The 14,967-nt window shown below is 48.6% G+C and overlaps 1 protein-coding gene across 2 annotated transcripts in view; it reads left to right on the forward strand.

The window, feature by feature from the left end:
• Positions 1-14,967, forward strand: part of ACOT7 (acyl-CoA thioesterase 7) — a 101,069-nt gene that overhangs the window by 6,143 nt on the left and 79,959 nt on the right. The window contains exon 1 of one of the 2 annotated variants that reach the window (XM_047085700.1): positions 9,053-9,382. The exons of the other annotated variant lie outside the window; for it this stretch is intronic. Coding sequence (XP_046941656.1) covers positions 9,201-9,382 — 182 coding nt within the window. The 5' untranslated portion in view covers positions 9,053-9,200. Of the gene's footprint in view, positions 1-9,052; positions 9,383-14,967 lie in introns of those variants that run through there. 2 annotated transcript variants of the gene reach the window in all.

Genomic DNA, 14,967 nt, shown 5'->3' on the forward strand with positions numbered 1-14,967 from the left:
TGTCAGCACTGAGCCGGACGCGGGGCTCGAACTCATGAACCGTGAGAGCATGATCCGAGCCGAAATCAAGAGTCAGGCGCTTAGCCAACTGAGTCACCCAGACACTTTTCAAAAAGCAATCTGATGAAGTATAATGAACACATAATAAAATGCGTCTCTTTTAAGTGTCCAGTTCACTGAGTTTTAGCAAATGTGTGCATCCACATAATGACCACGACAGCTGTGACCTAGAACATTTCCATCACCCCCAAAAGTTCCCTCCTGCTCCTTCTCGGTCAGTCCCTACCCACCCCCCGATCCCTATAAACAGGGCTGCTTTCTCTCACTCTAGTTTCTGCCTTTTCTAGACTCTCATACGGATGGAATCATACGCTTAGCGCTGCGCTTGTGAGCACCACTGCTGTGCCTGCAGGGCTCGCTGCTGTTGCGTCCATTACCTGCAATATGTTTCTCTCTTCACCTGTCAGCGAACATCCGGGTCTTTCCGGCTCTTGGCGATTTGTGAATACAGTTCACAAATGCAGATTTCAAAACTTCCAGGACACCATCGAGGAAACTTGAGCACACTTCCTGGGTATTAATGATACTAAGGAATTGGTGTTGTGTGTCAGGTGGGATAATTGTTTTGTAGATCTGTTTTGTGTGTGTGTGTGTGTGTGTGTGTGTGTGTGTGTGTGTGTGTGTGTTTTGACATTTATTTATTTTTGAGAGAAAGAGACAGAGCATGAGCGGGAGAGGGACAGAGAGAGAGGGAGACACAGAATCGGAAGCAGGCTCCAGGCTCTGAGGCTGTCAGCACAGAGCCCGGCCGGCGCAGGGTTCGAACCCGTGAGTGGTGAGATTGTGACGCGAGCTGAAGTCGGATGCTCAACCAACCGAGCCACCCAGGCGCCCCTTGTAGTTCTGTTTTTAAATGGAGTCTTTATCTTTTTTTTTTTTTTTAATATTTATTTTTGAGGGAGAGAGCATGAGTAGGGAAGGGGTGAGAGAGAGACAGGGTGAGAGAGAGACAGAGAGAGAGAATCCTAAGCAGGTTCCATACGGTCAGCATAGAGCCCCACGGTGCCAGGGCTCGAACTAACAAACTGTGAGATCATGACCTGAGCCCAAACCAGAGTCTGGACACTTAACTGATTGAGCTCCCCAACCAGCTGAGCCACCCAGGCGCCCTGCCTATAGTCTTTATCTTTCAGAGGCAATGCTAAGATATTTACGAATGCCAAGCTGTGATGTCACTCGTGTGGAGTGGAGGAGTGGGTGGGAACATATCATTTGAAACCAGAGTTGAGGGGCACCTGGGTGACTCAGTGGGTTGAGAGTCCAGCTTCAGCTCAAGTCATGAACTCACCGTTCATGAGTTCGAGCCCTGTGTCGGGCTCTCCGCACAGAGCCCACTTTGGATCCTCTGTCCTCTTCTCTCTCTGCCCCTCCCCCGCTCTCAAAAATAAATAAAACATTAAAAAAACTAAAAAAATGTATAGTACATATTCACCAAGGCCATAACCGTTGGAGATCATCTCCCGATTGGCTACATCATTTTTACAAAAGTTTGACGGGCAGCAAAACACAAAAATACAAACAGAAGTAACCTAACAATTCCAAATTGTATAATGGGTCTAAACCAGGACTATAGGTCTGAAAGTAGCCAACTGAAAATATTTATTGGTACTTACTTTGACTTAGGGGAGAAAAATTCTCCCTACTGAGGCGAAGCCACAGTTACAGTGCTTCCTGGGAGTCCCTGCTGAGTGGCCCTGAGAGCAGAGTTGTCGGTCCCTCTGGAGCATGTGGGAAGAATTGGCAATGGCCTCCCCAGGACACTGGGGAGGATACGGTACAGGTCTGAGCAGGACGCGATAGCTGGTGAACTTTTTGCAAAAATAGCAAAACTTTAAAGATGTATGAGAACAGTATCGTTCTCTCAAAAGAACTGTTTGGAAAAACAAATGTTATCCGATAAGACAGTCTGTAAGTTTGCGAGTTCAGTGACCATGGATTTGGATAAGAACCCAGAGTCAAATAATAGCCCAGGTCAAAGATTTTTGTGACTCCTGAACCTTTTACTCCTTTAGAAAAGGCAAGTGAAAAACTAATTTGCCTTGGGATAGTGATGAGGCTGTTTCTGAAAAGGGTCATAATCAAAAGGAGAGGTTTCCTCCTTTTGCAAGGGCTTGGGGGAATGTGGACAAGAGCATTTTCTTTCAAGAGAGAGAGTAGGAGCCAACGGTGAGGAAGAGGAACCCAGGCCTGGTCGGGACATCTCAGGAAAGCTGTCTCGGCGGATGTCCTCTGCTCCAACTCTGGGAAGTCTTTGCTTTCAGGCCATCAGGTGGCGTGCCGGGCCGGTCAGGGTGTGGTGCTTTCTCTAGATGAGTCGCGTGAGTCCAGGAGTCTATTCCTTGGCGTTTGGCAGCACAAGAGCATGTTAGCAGTACCTTGGAAGGGCTTTTCCAGCAAGTTGGAAGAGGCTTTGTGGAGGTGTCTCTTCCAACAGAATCTCCAGGTTGCAAGGTGTGATGCCTGAGGTCTTCATCTCCTGGAAACAGATGTTGAAAAGATTGCTGTACCAAAGCATGGCTATTTATTTTTATTTTTATTTTTATTTTTATGTTATTTATTTATTTATTTATTTATTTATTTATTTATTTATTATTTGCTATTATTTTTTAATTAATTAATTTTTAAATGTTTTAATTTATTTTCGAGAGAGCACCAGTGGGGGAGGGGCAGAGAGAAAGGGACAGAGGATCTGACGCGGGCTTCTTGCTGAAAGCAGTGAGCCTATGTGGGGCTTGAACTCATGAACTATGAGATCATGACCTGAGCCGAAGTCGGAGGCTCAACCGGCTGAGCCACCCAGGTGCCCCTATTTTTATGTTTTTTAAAAATTTTATTTAAAAAATGTTTATTTATTTATTTTGAGAGAGAGGGAGAGAGAATCTCAAGCAGGCTCCACACCGTCAGCACAGAGCTGGTTGTGGGGCTCGAACTCACAAACTGTGAGATGGTGACCTGAGCTGAAACCAGCAAGAGTCAGACGATCAACTGACTGAGCCACCCAGGTGCCCCTAAAGAATTTTTTTTTTGAGTAATCTCTCCCGCCAACACGGGACTTGAACCCACAATGACAAGATCAAGAGTTGGACGTTCCACTGACGTGCCAGCCGGGCGCCCCATACCAAAGCATGGTTATTTTTAATAGAAGCAATTAGACCTTTAAAATGTTGGAATGTGTTTCCTTTTGTCAACTATGGGTCAGAGGAGGCAGGGGCCAACTGCATTAGATGTCCTGTGACTACCTTAGAGGGTGAGAGTCTACAAGTTCCAAAGGGGGTAGAGCTGGGATTTAGAAGGACTGATGGCAATGTTTTCAGCCAAGGACCTGGAAGGTCTATACAGATTTTTCCAGGTGAATCTTCGTGGTGTCGTTAGCATGTTCAGCTAACCTTGAGGACTGAGGGTAGGATGCACGATAAAAGTGTGCTAAAACTAGCCAAACAACACAGACTTTTTGAGGCACCTGACCAGAAAAATGGGTTTCCCCATCACTACAAAGTTTGAGAGGAGTTACCCAGGTAGGGATAATCTTTCTGAACAGGATTTCAAGGTGAGATGTATGAAATCCATAGTGCGAACAGATTTCTCTGGATTGCACTCTGGACAGGTGGGTAAGTGAAGTAGGCACTTTTTGCAGCCTTATTAATTTTTCTCCGCCAATGTTGGTTCACAAACACTATCATTTTGTCAGTAGACCAATGGTTCAATGCATGTATGGAGGCAAGTAGTGGGAAGTTTAGAATTTCTGGTAGGGCCAGATTGTTAATTCGGTTCGAACCAGAGTTCCCTCTCTTTATTGAGCCAACAATGAATAGATTTCCAGTCTTGTTTTGTTTTTCCCTTTCTGGGGCCGATTGTTGGGTATCTCTTGTCGAATTTTGCAAATTATCACTTGGGACGACATCCCTTGGGACCGTGACAGATTTGGCTGTCAGTTTCCTTAAGAGCATCGTTTTTGGCAGAAATACTGCAAGGTGGTTTCCTTTGGTCTCCAGGGATGCCCCAGAGCCTCACTCATAGGCAGAGGAGCCAGCAGCACGGCACCTGATAAACTTTGGAGCCGGGAGCCAGTTTTTATCCCATTGCCAGTCGAGGTAAGGGAGCCTCACTGTTAGCCAACATTCCAAAGCCATGAGCTGCCCCAAAGGCATGCTGTTGGCATAAATGTTTGTGGTTTCACCCTTGGCCAAAATACAAGGATGGCTGAAGGGGGTCCCCTGATTTTTTGTTCAGCGGCCTCAACTAACAGGGTGGTTAGTGGCAGGAATGGCCGTGAGGGGATATTCCCGTGCCGTAGGGTCTGGTTGTTGGCTCCATACCCTGTGGGTCGATAACGGTCCCTGTGTTTTTGTGGATGAGTATTCTAAGGCATTCCATTCCCTCTCATTACACAGAGGAAAAGGGGAGTTAACAATTAGGGTAGCTGGGGCACCTGGGTGGTTCAGTTGGTTAAGCGTCTGACCCTCGATATATCGGTTCAGGTCACGATCTCGTAGTTCATGAGTTCCAGCCTGGTATTGGGCTCATGATCTCATAGTTTGCGGAGTTGGGCTCCACGCTGACAGTAGGAGCTTGCCTGGGATGCTCTCTGCCCCTCCCCCACTCACACTCTCTTTCCCTCTCTCTCTCAAAGTAAATAAACTTTATAAAAAAAAAGAGTTAGGATATCTGAGGGCAGGGGTCTTATTAAGCTTTTCCTTAAAGTCCCCAAAGCTATGTCTCCCCGACCTTTCATTTTTTTCCTTTTCTCTTTTATACATGTAGTAAGCTCTATGCCCAATGTGGGGCTAGAACTCATAATCCCAAGGTCAGGAGTCGCGTGCTCTACTGACTCAGCCAGCTGGGAGCCCCTGATCTTTCATTTTTTAAGTAGGGCGTATAGAGATTGAGCCGTAAGAGAGATGTTTGGAACCCAATTTTGCCTAGCCAGCCAATTCCAGAAAACTTTGTAATTGGTGCTTAGTTTTAGGTTTTGGGAAGTTCAGGAAGACTGCCTGATCCAAATGGAGTTCTTGTTCTGAGATCAGGTTTCCTAAAATCAAACCGGATTGGAGCAAACTGCAGTTTTTCTTCGGGGGATTTTATGTCCCTTTAAGGCCAAAAGTTGTAGCAGGTAGATGCTGTCTTCTGCGAAGAGGTTTGAGAAGGGCGTTGGAGAACCAAATCATCTATGTATCATATTAAGTAGAGCCTACAGAAAACTTTATATCATCCAAGTCAGCTTTTGAGATCTTTGAAAAGTGAGGACCCTCTGGAACCCTGGGGGCATTTCTGTCCAAGTGTGTTTATGCTCCCAAGTGAAAGTAAAGAGAGTAGTGGCTATCCTTACCAACTCAAATACCAAAGATGCACCGCATGGATCAAATACGGTGAAAAACTGGCTTTCTCTGGGAACAGATGTCACTAGCGTGCAGTGGTGAGAGGGGCAGCAGGTGCCGAGGGATGACCACGTTACTTATTGCTCGGAGGTCCTAGACGAAAGTCCTGTAGAGGGCAAGTTGGAGTCCCTCATAGCAGCCGGTGGCTTGTGTCAAGAGCCCCTGTAGCTCCTTGGAGCCCAACGTTGGGAATTAGGAGGACGTTGGAAAGACCGGCTGGAGGGATGCGGTGCCCACAGCGCTTAGCGTGATAGCAGTTTTAATGTTTGTTTATTTTTGAGACACACACACACACACACACACACACACACACACGGAGTGTGAGTGGGGGAGGGGCAGAGAGAGAGGGAGACACAGAATCCGAAGGAGGCTCCAGGCTCCGAGGCATCAGCACAGAGCCTGACGTGGGGCTCAGACTCACGAACCGCGAGATCATCACCTGAGCCGAAGTGGGACGCTCAACCAACTGAGCCACCCAGGCGCCCCAACATGATAGCAGTTTTATCCCAATGTCCTGGCCCTTTGCAGAAATAGCCGAAACTAGGAGGTTTTGGTATTGTTCAGGGACTTCATTTGCTGGAATTGAAAACTGAGAATTTTAGTGGTTTATTAGGAGACTCATCACAGGTGTAAGTGAACGGGTTTGCCAGACTAACTCAATTGGCAGTGGACATAGTTTCCCATTCCATCCTGGTCCTTTTAACTAAAAGAAAAAAAAATCCCAGTTCAGCCCATTCATAAACATAGTTAAATGCTTCCTGGGTGGATTCAACATCTAAGGGAAGACCAGAATTTTCTTTAAAGACAATTTGGAGTTGATTATAATAGTCACGAACAGGTTCATCAGGCTTTTGTGTGCAAGCCTGACTTTTGTTCCAATCAACAGTTTTAGGAAAGGCTACTATACTTGCTCCCTGGAGATTTCCAGGAAGTGTTCTAGCATCTTGCCAGAGTTAGGGGTCTGTTTCTCTATTTCCCTTTCAGAATGATCCCATTGGGCTAGTTTCATCCAGAGTTTGGCCTGGCCCTCACCTATGAGCCATGTGGACTAATTGATAGAACTCTGAGAAACTAGGTTGGCAAGTTTGAATACGTGTGTTAAATTCTTCAGCAAACCCGTGGGGGGGTCCTTCGTCACTTTAGGAAACTCTTTAACGATGGCTCAAAATTCAGCCTTAGTCTAGGGAATGTAAGAAATGTGGGGTTTATTTGGATTCTTATAGGATCCAAAGGAGACTTAGCTTTAAAGAGGTGCATTTTATTTTATTTATTGTTATTTTAAAATATATTTTAAAATGTTTATTTACTTATTTTGGAGGGGGAGGGGCAGAGAGAGAGAGAGAGAGAGAGAGAGAGAGAAAGGAGAATCCTAAGCAGGTTCCGTGCTGTCAGCACAGCCTGGTGTGGGGCTTGAACCCACAAACCTGAGCCGAAATCAGGAGTCGGACACTCAACCAACTGAGACACCCAGGCCCAAAGAGGCATGTTTGAATAGGTTCAGGATAGGAAGAAGCAGGCAGAGAGTCAAAGGAAAATGGAAAATCGGCAAGGGAATTGGAATGGGGAAACTGAGGATGTAGAGGAGGTGAAGGTGATGCAGAAGGGAAGGAGGACGGTGGGCCTGGAGCGCGAGGTGTCTGCCGTGTGCCCTGAGACAAAGAGGACGGGGGGGGAGGGGAAGGAGGCCCCAGAAGCCTTTTTGTTTATATGTATGTGTGTGTGTGTATATATATATATATACACACACACACATATACACACACGTGTGTGTGTATACATATATACACACACACATACACACACACACACACACACACACACACACATATATATATAATTTAATTAATTTATGGAAACTGTACCCAGTGTAGGGCTTGAGCTCAGAACCCAGAGACCAAGAGTCGAAGGCTCCACTGAGCCAGCCAGGTGCCCTGAAGCCTCTTTGTCTTTAACTGTTCGTTTACCTCAGTCCAGAAAGTGTGTTTTGCAGAGGCAGTTCTGGATTCCTGATAATGTTTGGAACCTTCAGAATTCCAGTCCAGATAGATATCCCATTCAGTCATGACAGTTTTAGAGCCTGGCTATCCAGTTTAGTTTTGAGAAGCGTAAGTTTGTGGAGCTGAAAAGTTCCCCATAATGGCCACTGATGTTCTAAATTACTTTTGGTTAAGTTGGTCCATTTAAGGGGCGCCTGGGGGGCTCAGTCGGTTGAGCATCCGACTCCAGCTCCGGTCATGATCTCACGGTCCATGGGTTCGAGCCCCCGCGTCAGGCTCTGTGCTGACAGCTCAGAGCCTGGAGCCTGCTTCGGATTCTGTGTCTCCCTCTCTCTCTGCCCCTCCCCTGCTCGAGCTCTGTCTCTCTCTCTTTCTCAAAAATAAATACACATTAAAAAAAAAATTAAAAAAAAAAAAAGGTGGTCCATTTAATTAGAACTGTGCACGAGGAGAGACCATAGTTTCTATTTATTTATTTATTTATTTATTTTATTTATTTATTATTATTCTTTTTTTAAATTTTTTTTGGGGGGGACCATAGTTTTTAAACATAAAACCAAGTGTATCCCAGAAACGGGGGATGGGCGTCCCCAGTTTTGATGCCTGGGATCCTGTTTCTTTTCTCTTTTCTTTTTTAATGTTTATTTTTAAGAGAGAGAGATACAGTGGGCGAGCAGGGAGGGCCAGAGAGAGAGGAAGACACAGAATCTGAAGCAGAAAGCAGAAAGCAAACGTCCTACACAGTACAATTCCAAACAGAAGTCCGACCAAAGTCCAAGTGAGAACTCTGAAAGGGCAAAGCCTTAAAATAGATCCTGAATACAGCCAGGAGAGCTCACACACAAAGAGAGTGGAGCTTGAAATCCAGGAGAAAACTTGCCCTTGCACTCCAGGGTCAGCAAGAAAGCCGTGACCCGTGTTGGCTTTGGGGGCACTGGCACCTTTGTGTCCACCAGCCCCGGAGTTGTTGGGGGGGTCGCCTCTGGATCCCACTTCCGATCACCAAAAAAATGGTAACCTTAGAAATAAGAAAAGTCAGCTATTTTATCAGCAAAAATGGGCTTATTTGGGAAGAGCAGAGAAATGCAAGTTGGGACAAGCAAGCTGTGGCAAAACCAACAAAGGCAAGTCCAACAAAGGAAAGGAATGTTATGGGGAGGGGGGAGGAGGTGGAGGAGGAGGAAGTTGGGAGGGGGGTTCTGAGTGAAAGTCCACTGGAGAAAAGCCAGAGCCCAGGGGGATGAGGGTTTCTCATTGGCTGGGTTGCAGGGGTGGTCAAGTTCTTGTGGAAGATGCAAGGTACAGGGTTTTCCCTGGAGGCACTGAGCTGATCCTTCTGTTGGAATCTGTAATTGTCACTGACGCCACGTGCTGTAGCTTCCCCTTCTAGCTTCCCGACTCCACTCTGTGCCTTTTTCCTTTGTGAATGGTCACCCCGCTATCCCGCAGACAGGTGGTGGGCCTGTTGTCGCCTTCCTCCTTTGCTCAGGAGACAGCCAAGCTCGACGACTTCAGGCCAAGTCATGAATTCCTTGCGTCACTGGGGTTGCAGAGAAGCATCCTGTGAGATGCTTCCGGGGAAGCAGAACTGCCAGTTTGACTGTGGACTCGTGGGAGGAGGGGCAGCCCCAGGAGGAGGCTCCGGGAGAGGGACATCTGCATTCCTGTCTGGAGGGCTCTGGGTGGGGTCAGGCCCCCTGGGGAGACGGGAGTGGGGGCTGCTAAGCCTTGTGCGGAGAACTGGGTGAACTGACCACTCAGCTGCAAGATGAAGCTGCTAGTCTACACCCTCCGCCTCCGCCTCCGCCTCCGCGAGCTCAGCAGGCAGGCAGCCACCTGGGAGCATCTGGGGCCCAGGAGCTCCCAGGGTCCTGGGGAGAAATGCTGGGCTTCCGTCCAGGCTGTCGAAACCAGCTCTAATCTGCCGTCTCGACCCTGTATCACTGCAAGGTAGGATGACAAGGACATTTCTGTGCCCACAGCAGCGCCTTCTTCCCGCTGGTGTCCGGCGTGCAAGGCAGCCTGGGCAGCCCGCCCTGGAGCCGTGGGCCACACGACTCAGGATTTATTGTTGACGGTTCGGAGGGGCCATTGGAGCACCGGGTGTTCAGTGAACTGCTTGACTGAGCATGCCCACTAATGTGTTCATCCACGTGGAAACCTAGCATGCTTCCCTGCCGGGGCCCAGTCAAAGCCCCCCCCCCCCCCCCCAGGCTTTGTTGGAGGAGGTAGGCTTTCGGGATTGGTGGGCTCTGGGCTCTGGGCGGCTGGCACCTTTGAGGGAAGGAGGCAGGTGTGGAAATTGAAGCACCGCACGTGCCAACAGCTGTGCGGTTTCCTCCCTCCCTGGGCACCTGCTGCCAAGGAGTCTGGGGCCGTGGGGGCATCTGCTGTCTCCGGGGGCAGGGGCTCAAGCTGCGATTTTTGGACCAGAAGCTTACGCAGGGCAGCAGAGCCGTCCTCGCACGATGGGCTCATCTTCAGCAGCACAACGTTGTGCCTTCCTATGTTTATTTCAAACTTTACAGAAACTTTGTTCGGTGAGTATATCACCCTCTACTTCGTACCAGCTTTATTTATCGAAACGTAATCCGTGTTCCATAGGACTCATCCACTGAAGGGTACAGTTTAGCCAGCAAAAATGGGTTTCTTTGGGAATAGCAGAGAATTACAACTCCAGACAAGCAAGCTTCTGTGAAACCACTGGCAAGTCTGGAGAACAGAGTAACCTTTATAGAGGGAAGGGGTGGGCGGACTGGGAGGGCTGTCCTTCGGAGCAAACTGGGAGTTGGAAGTGTAGCGGCTTCCCATTGGCTGAACTCTGACAATCTCTCCTTGGCTGGGCTGTGGCTGGAGCTGGAGGAGAGCCTTTCTGGGGCCTGCCTGTGGTCAAGCAGGAGGGGTGTGGTGGGACCTGAGGATACCTCTCCTCCTGCTGGGTCTGTGGGGTGTGAGACCTCCCCCTGCTGGCCTCCCGACTCCATTACAAACGAGGCTTATGAATTTTTTTATTTAAAAAAATTTTTTTATGTTTATTTTTTTATTTTTGAGAGAGAGAGAGAGAGACGGATTTTTTATTTAAAAATTTTTTTATGTTTATTTTTTTATTTTTGAGAGAGAGAGAGAGGGAGACGGATTTTTTATTTAAAAATTTTTTATGTTTATTTTTTTATTTTTGAGAGAGAGAGAGAGAGAGACGGATTTTTTATTTAAAAATTTTTTTATGTTTATTTTTTTATTTTTGAGAGAGAGAGAGAGAGAGAGCAGGGGAAGGGCAGAGAGAGAGGGAGACACAGAATCCAAAGCAGGCTCCAGGCCCCTAGCTGTCAGCACAGAGCCCGACGCAGGGCTCGAACCCACGAACCGTGCGATCATGACCTGACCCGAATAAATATTTTTTTATTTTTTGTTAATCCAATTTTTATTAATTTTTACACCGCCTCCATCTATTTTTCTCTCTGGGCAAGTTCGGCTCTTCTGGACATTCCAGATAAGTGGAATCATGCAATATGGTGTTTTGTATCTGGCTTCTCTCACATAGCGTGATGTTTTCATCATGCGTGTATCCATGCCTCTTTGATAATAATTCACCGTGCGGGGACATGCCACGTTTTGCACGTCCATTTGCCAGCTGATGGACCTTGCCGTGTTTCCACCTTTCGTCTATTATGCATAACGTTACTATGAATGTTCCTGTCCAAGCTGTTGTGTGGACGTGTGCGTTGATGTCTCTTGAATGTATACCTAGTGTGGCTTTATAAGACAAAGGTATTTAGTCTTTATCCCTGGGTCCTGGCACAGAGTTCCTCAGACACTTGAAATTCTTCCAGCGAGAGTGTATCTTTGGTATGCTGATGAGATGCGAGGTGGCCCGGAGCCCTTTAGATAGCTTCAGGATGGGGACTGGTGGCCAGCCTGGCGCAGGCTGCCTTACAGGGGTGGAACTTTCAGCCCCACCTCCGATCTGGGGATGGCGGTGGGGGGAGGGAGGCCTGGAGGTTGAGTTAATCACCAATGCCTCCATCGTGACCGCCATAAAGACCCGGAACAGTGGAGTTGGGAGAGCTTCCGGGTTGCCGAACACATGGAGGTGTCGGAAGGGCAGCGTGCCTGACCCCACCCCACACCTGGTGCTATGCGCCTCTTCCATCTGGCTGTTCCTGAGCTGAGTCCTTTACAACAAACCGGTAAATGTGAATAAAGCAAAGTTTGCCTGAGTCCTGTGAGCTGCTCCAGCAAATGATGCAACCGGAGGAGATTTTTGTGGGAACCCCAAAGTCTAGAGCCAGTTTGTCAGAAGTTCAGGCGGCCTGGGACTTGAGAGGGGCGTGGAAGCAGGGACAGCCTGGAGCCCTTGAACTTTGGATGGGGTCTGCGCTACCTCTGGGCTGTTAGCGTCAGAACTGCGTTGAATTGTAGGACACCCGGCTGGTGGTGCAGAAGAGAAGAACCCGCACCTTGGGGGTCAGAGGCCGTGTGAGTAGGAGTAGAGTTGCTGGGTCATGCGCTTACTCTGTTCAACTTCCGGGGTGTTTTCCAACTGGGCTGTTTCCCCCCCTCCCCCAGCAGTGCGGGGGCGGTCCACATCCCCCTCCGTGCTGGGTATTTGCCTTTTGGATTGCAGCCGCCTATCTCCTTGTGGCTTAGATTTGAATTTCTCTGATGAGTAATGATGCTGAGTGCTTATCAGCCATTTGTACAGCTTGGCTGTTTTGTTTCTTTACCTGTTTTTCATTTGGCATATTTGTCTTTCTGTTACTGAGTTGTTAAGACTTCCTTCTGTATTCTAGAGATAAGACCCTTCTCAGATACACGGTTTGCAGAGATTTTCTCCCATTCAGTCTTTTCGCTTCGGATGTTCTGTGTGTTTTTTTTTTTTTTAATTTTTTTTTAATGTTTATTTTATTTTTGAGACAGGGAGAGACAGCATGAACGGGGGAGGGTCAGAGAGAGAGGGAGTCACAGAATCTGAAGGTGGCTCACGCTTTGAGCTGTCAGCACAGAGCCTGACGTGGGGCTTGAACTCACGGAGTGCCAGATCATGACCTGAGCCGAAGTCGGATGCTTAACTAACTGAGCCACCCAGGCGCCCCATGGATGTTCTGTCTTTTTTTATTTTTTCATGTTTATTGAGAGAGAGAGCACACATGCTTGTGCATGAGTTGGGGAGGGGCAGAGAGAGAGAGGGAGACAAAGAATCTCAAGCAGGCCTCATGCCATCAGCACAGAACCCGGTGCGGGGATCAACCTCACGAAACCGTGAGATCATGACCTGAGCCAAAGTCACGAGCCAGACGCTCAACCGACTGAGCCACCCAGGTGTCCCTTGAAGCGCAGAAGTTTTGACATTTTCATGTAGTCTAGTTTCGGTTTTTTATTTTTTGGTTGCTTGTACTCTTATCGTCGCGCCTAAGAAACCGTTGCCAGACTCAGGGTCACAGAGCCTTACCTGTATGTTTTCTTTCAGCCTCAGCCCTTCTGTTCAGAGCTTTACCTATTTTGAATCTGTGAGGCAAGGGTCCAGCTTTGTTCTTTTGAGGTGGACCCACCCCTTCTTCCGAGGTCCCAGGACTTGTTGGGGTCCCAGGACTTGTCGGGGTCCCAGGCTGGTAAGTGCAGGGCTGAAGCCACACACCTGGCCCGCACCCCCGGGTTATCCCTGACCCTGAGGACAGAAGCAAAAGTCCACCGACGGTAAAAGTTGCGCCCTGTAGAATGTGGAGTGTTCATCACACACGTGGTTTCATTTCATGACTAGGGTGTGCTTCCTGGCGGCTGTGTGGGGTCTCAGCCTGGGTCTGTGGGTTCCGCTTCCCCTCCCTGAACACCAACCCCGCCCCCTTCCGGCCTTCCCCGCCCCCGGCAGCGTCGTGCTGTGACCAGCCTGTCCCAGGCAGGTGGCAGCCTCGTGTACAGGCCTCCCGTGCGGCAGGTCCCCGTTGGGGACCTTCCTGGGCTGTGCCAGACAGGCAGAACCCCATGGTGCCCTGAATTTCCTCCCTTAGGCTTGGGCTTGCTGTGGGGCAGGTCCAGCAGGCGTGACTGCCCATCTAGAGGGTGTTTAAGGGGCACCTGGCTGGCTCAGTCAGTTGAGCGTCCAACTTCGGCTCAGGCCATGATCTCAAAGTTTGTGAGTTTGAGTCCCACATCGGGCTCACTGCTGTCAGTGCTGAGCCTGCTTCTGATCGTCTGTCTCCTCTCTCTCTGCCCCTCCCCTGTTTGTGTCTCTCTCTATCAAAAATAAACATTAAAAAATAATAAAGGGTGTTTATGGGGCGCCTGGGTGGCTCAGTCGGTGAAACATCTAACTTCGGCTCAGCTCATGATCTCACAGTTCGTGAGTTCGAGCCCTGCATTGGGCTCTGTGCTGACAGCTTGGAGCCTGGAGCCCGCTTCGGATTCTGTGTCTCCCTCTCTCTCTGCCCCTCCCATGCTTGCACTCTGCCTCTCTCTCAAAAGTAAATAAACATGGGGGCGCCTGGGTGGCTCAGTCAGTTGGGCGTCGGGCTTTGGCTCAGGTCATGATCTCACAGTTCGTGGGTTTGAGTCCCACGTCGGGCTCTGTGCTGACAGCTCGGAGCCTGGAGCCTGCTTCGGATTCTGTGTCTCCCTCTCTCTCTGCCCCTCCCCTGCTTGTGCTCTGTTTCTCTCTGTCTCAAAAGCAAATAAAAACATTAAAAATTTTTTTTAATTAAAAAATAATTAAAAATAAACAAATAAACATAAAAAAATAATAAAGGGTGTTTAAAAACCCTGGGAGGTGGGAAGTTGCCTGTAGCAGTCATGGCCTTGAGTGTGCCCTGTGGCCCTGTGAGACATTTAATTGGACATTGGACATAACAAGCAAATCAGAATTTTAGGGCCTTTTTTTTTTTAAGTTTATTTATTTATTTTGAGAGAGAGAGAGAGAGAGAGAGAGAACAAGCTGGGGAGGGGCAGAGAGAGAGGGAGACAGAGGATCCAAAGCGGGCTCTGTGCTGAGAGCAGACAGCCCGATGTAATGAGGGGCTTGAACTCATGCCCCTCATGTTTATTTATTTTTGAGAGAGAGACAGAGTGTGAGTGGGAGACAGAGAGAGGGAGACACAGAAGCCGAAGCAGGCTCCAGGCTCTGAGCTGTCAGCACAGAGGCGGACATGGGGCCTGAACTCATGAACTGCGAGATCATGACCTGAGCCAAAGTCAGATGTTTCACCGACTGAGCCACCCAGGCGCCCTAGCAAATCAGAATTTTAATCCAGCCGGGGAGATAACATCAGACTGGGAGGTTGAAGCATCGGGAGAAAGAACTGCTTTTGTAATAAAACTTATTTTCTCACCGTCTTGATGTGGAGCAAAGCCTGACCTCAGCTGACAGGGGAGCGGCCCTGTGTTCAGGGGCAAAACCTGCGTCTGAGAGCTCGCCCCGGCTCCCATCTGCACCCTGCACCCTTCAAGCTCGCTTGCTTAGCTCTCAGCCCCGGGGGGGGGGGCACAGGAATCACCCTCATTTTACAGATAGGGTAAACCGAGTGCGGGAGTGACCAGTGGACACT

The sequence above is a fragment of the Lynx rufus genome, unplaced genomic scaffold, assembly GCF_022079265.1.
Source record: "Lynx rufus isolate CCGP_SWC_20201006 ecotype Redwood Valley unplaced genomic scaffold, mLynRuf1.p SCAF_2, whole genome shotgun sequence".
Lineage (NCBI taxonomy): Eukaryota > Metazoa > Chordata > Mammalia > Carnivora > Felidae > Lynx > Lynx rufus.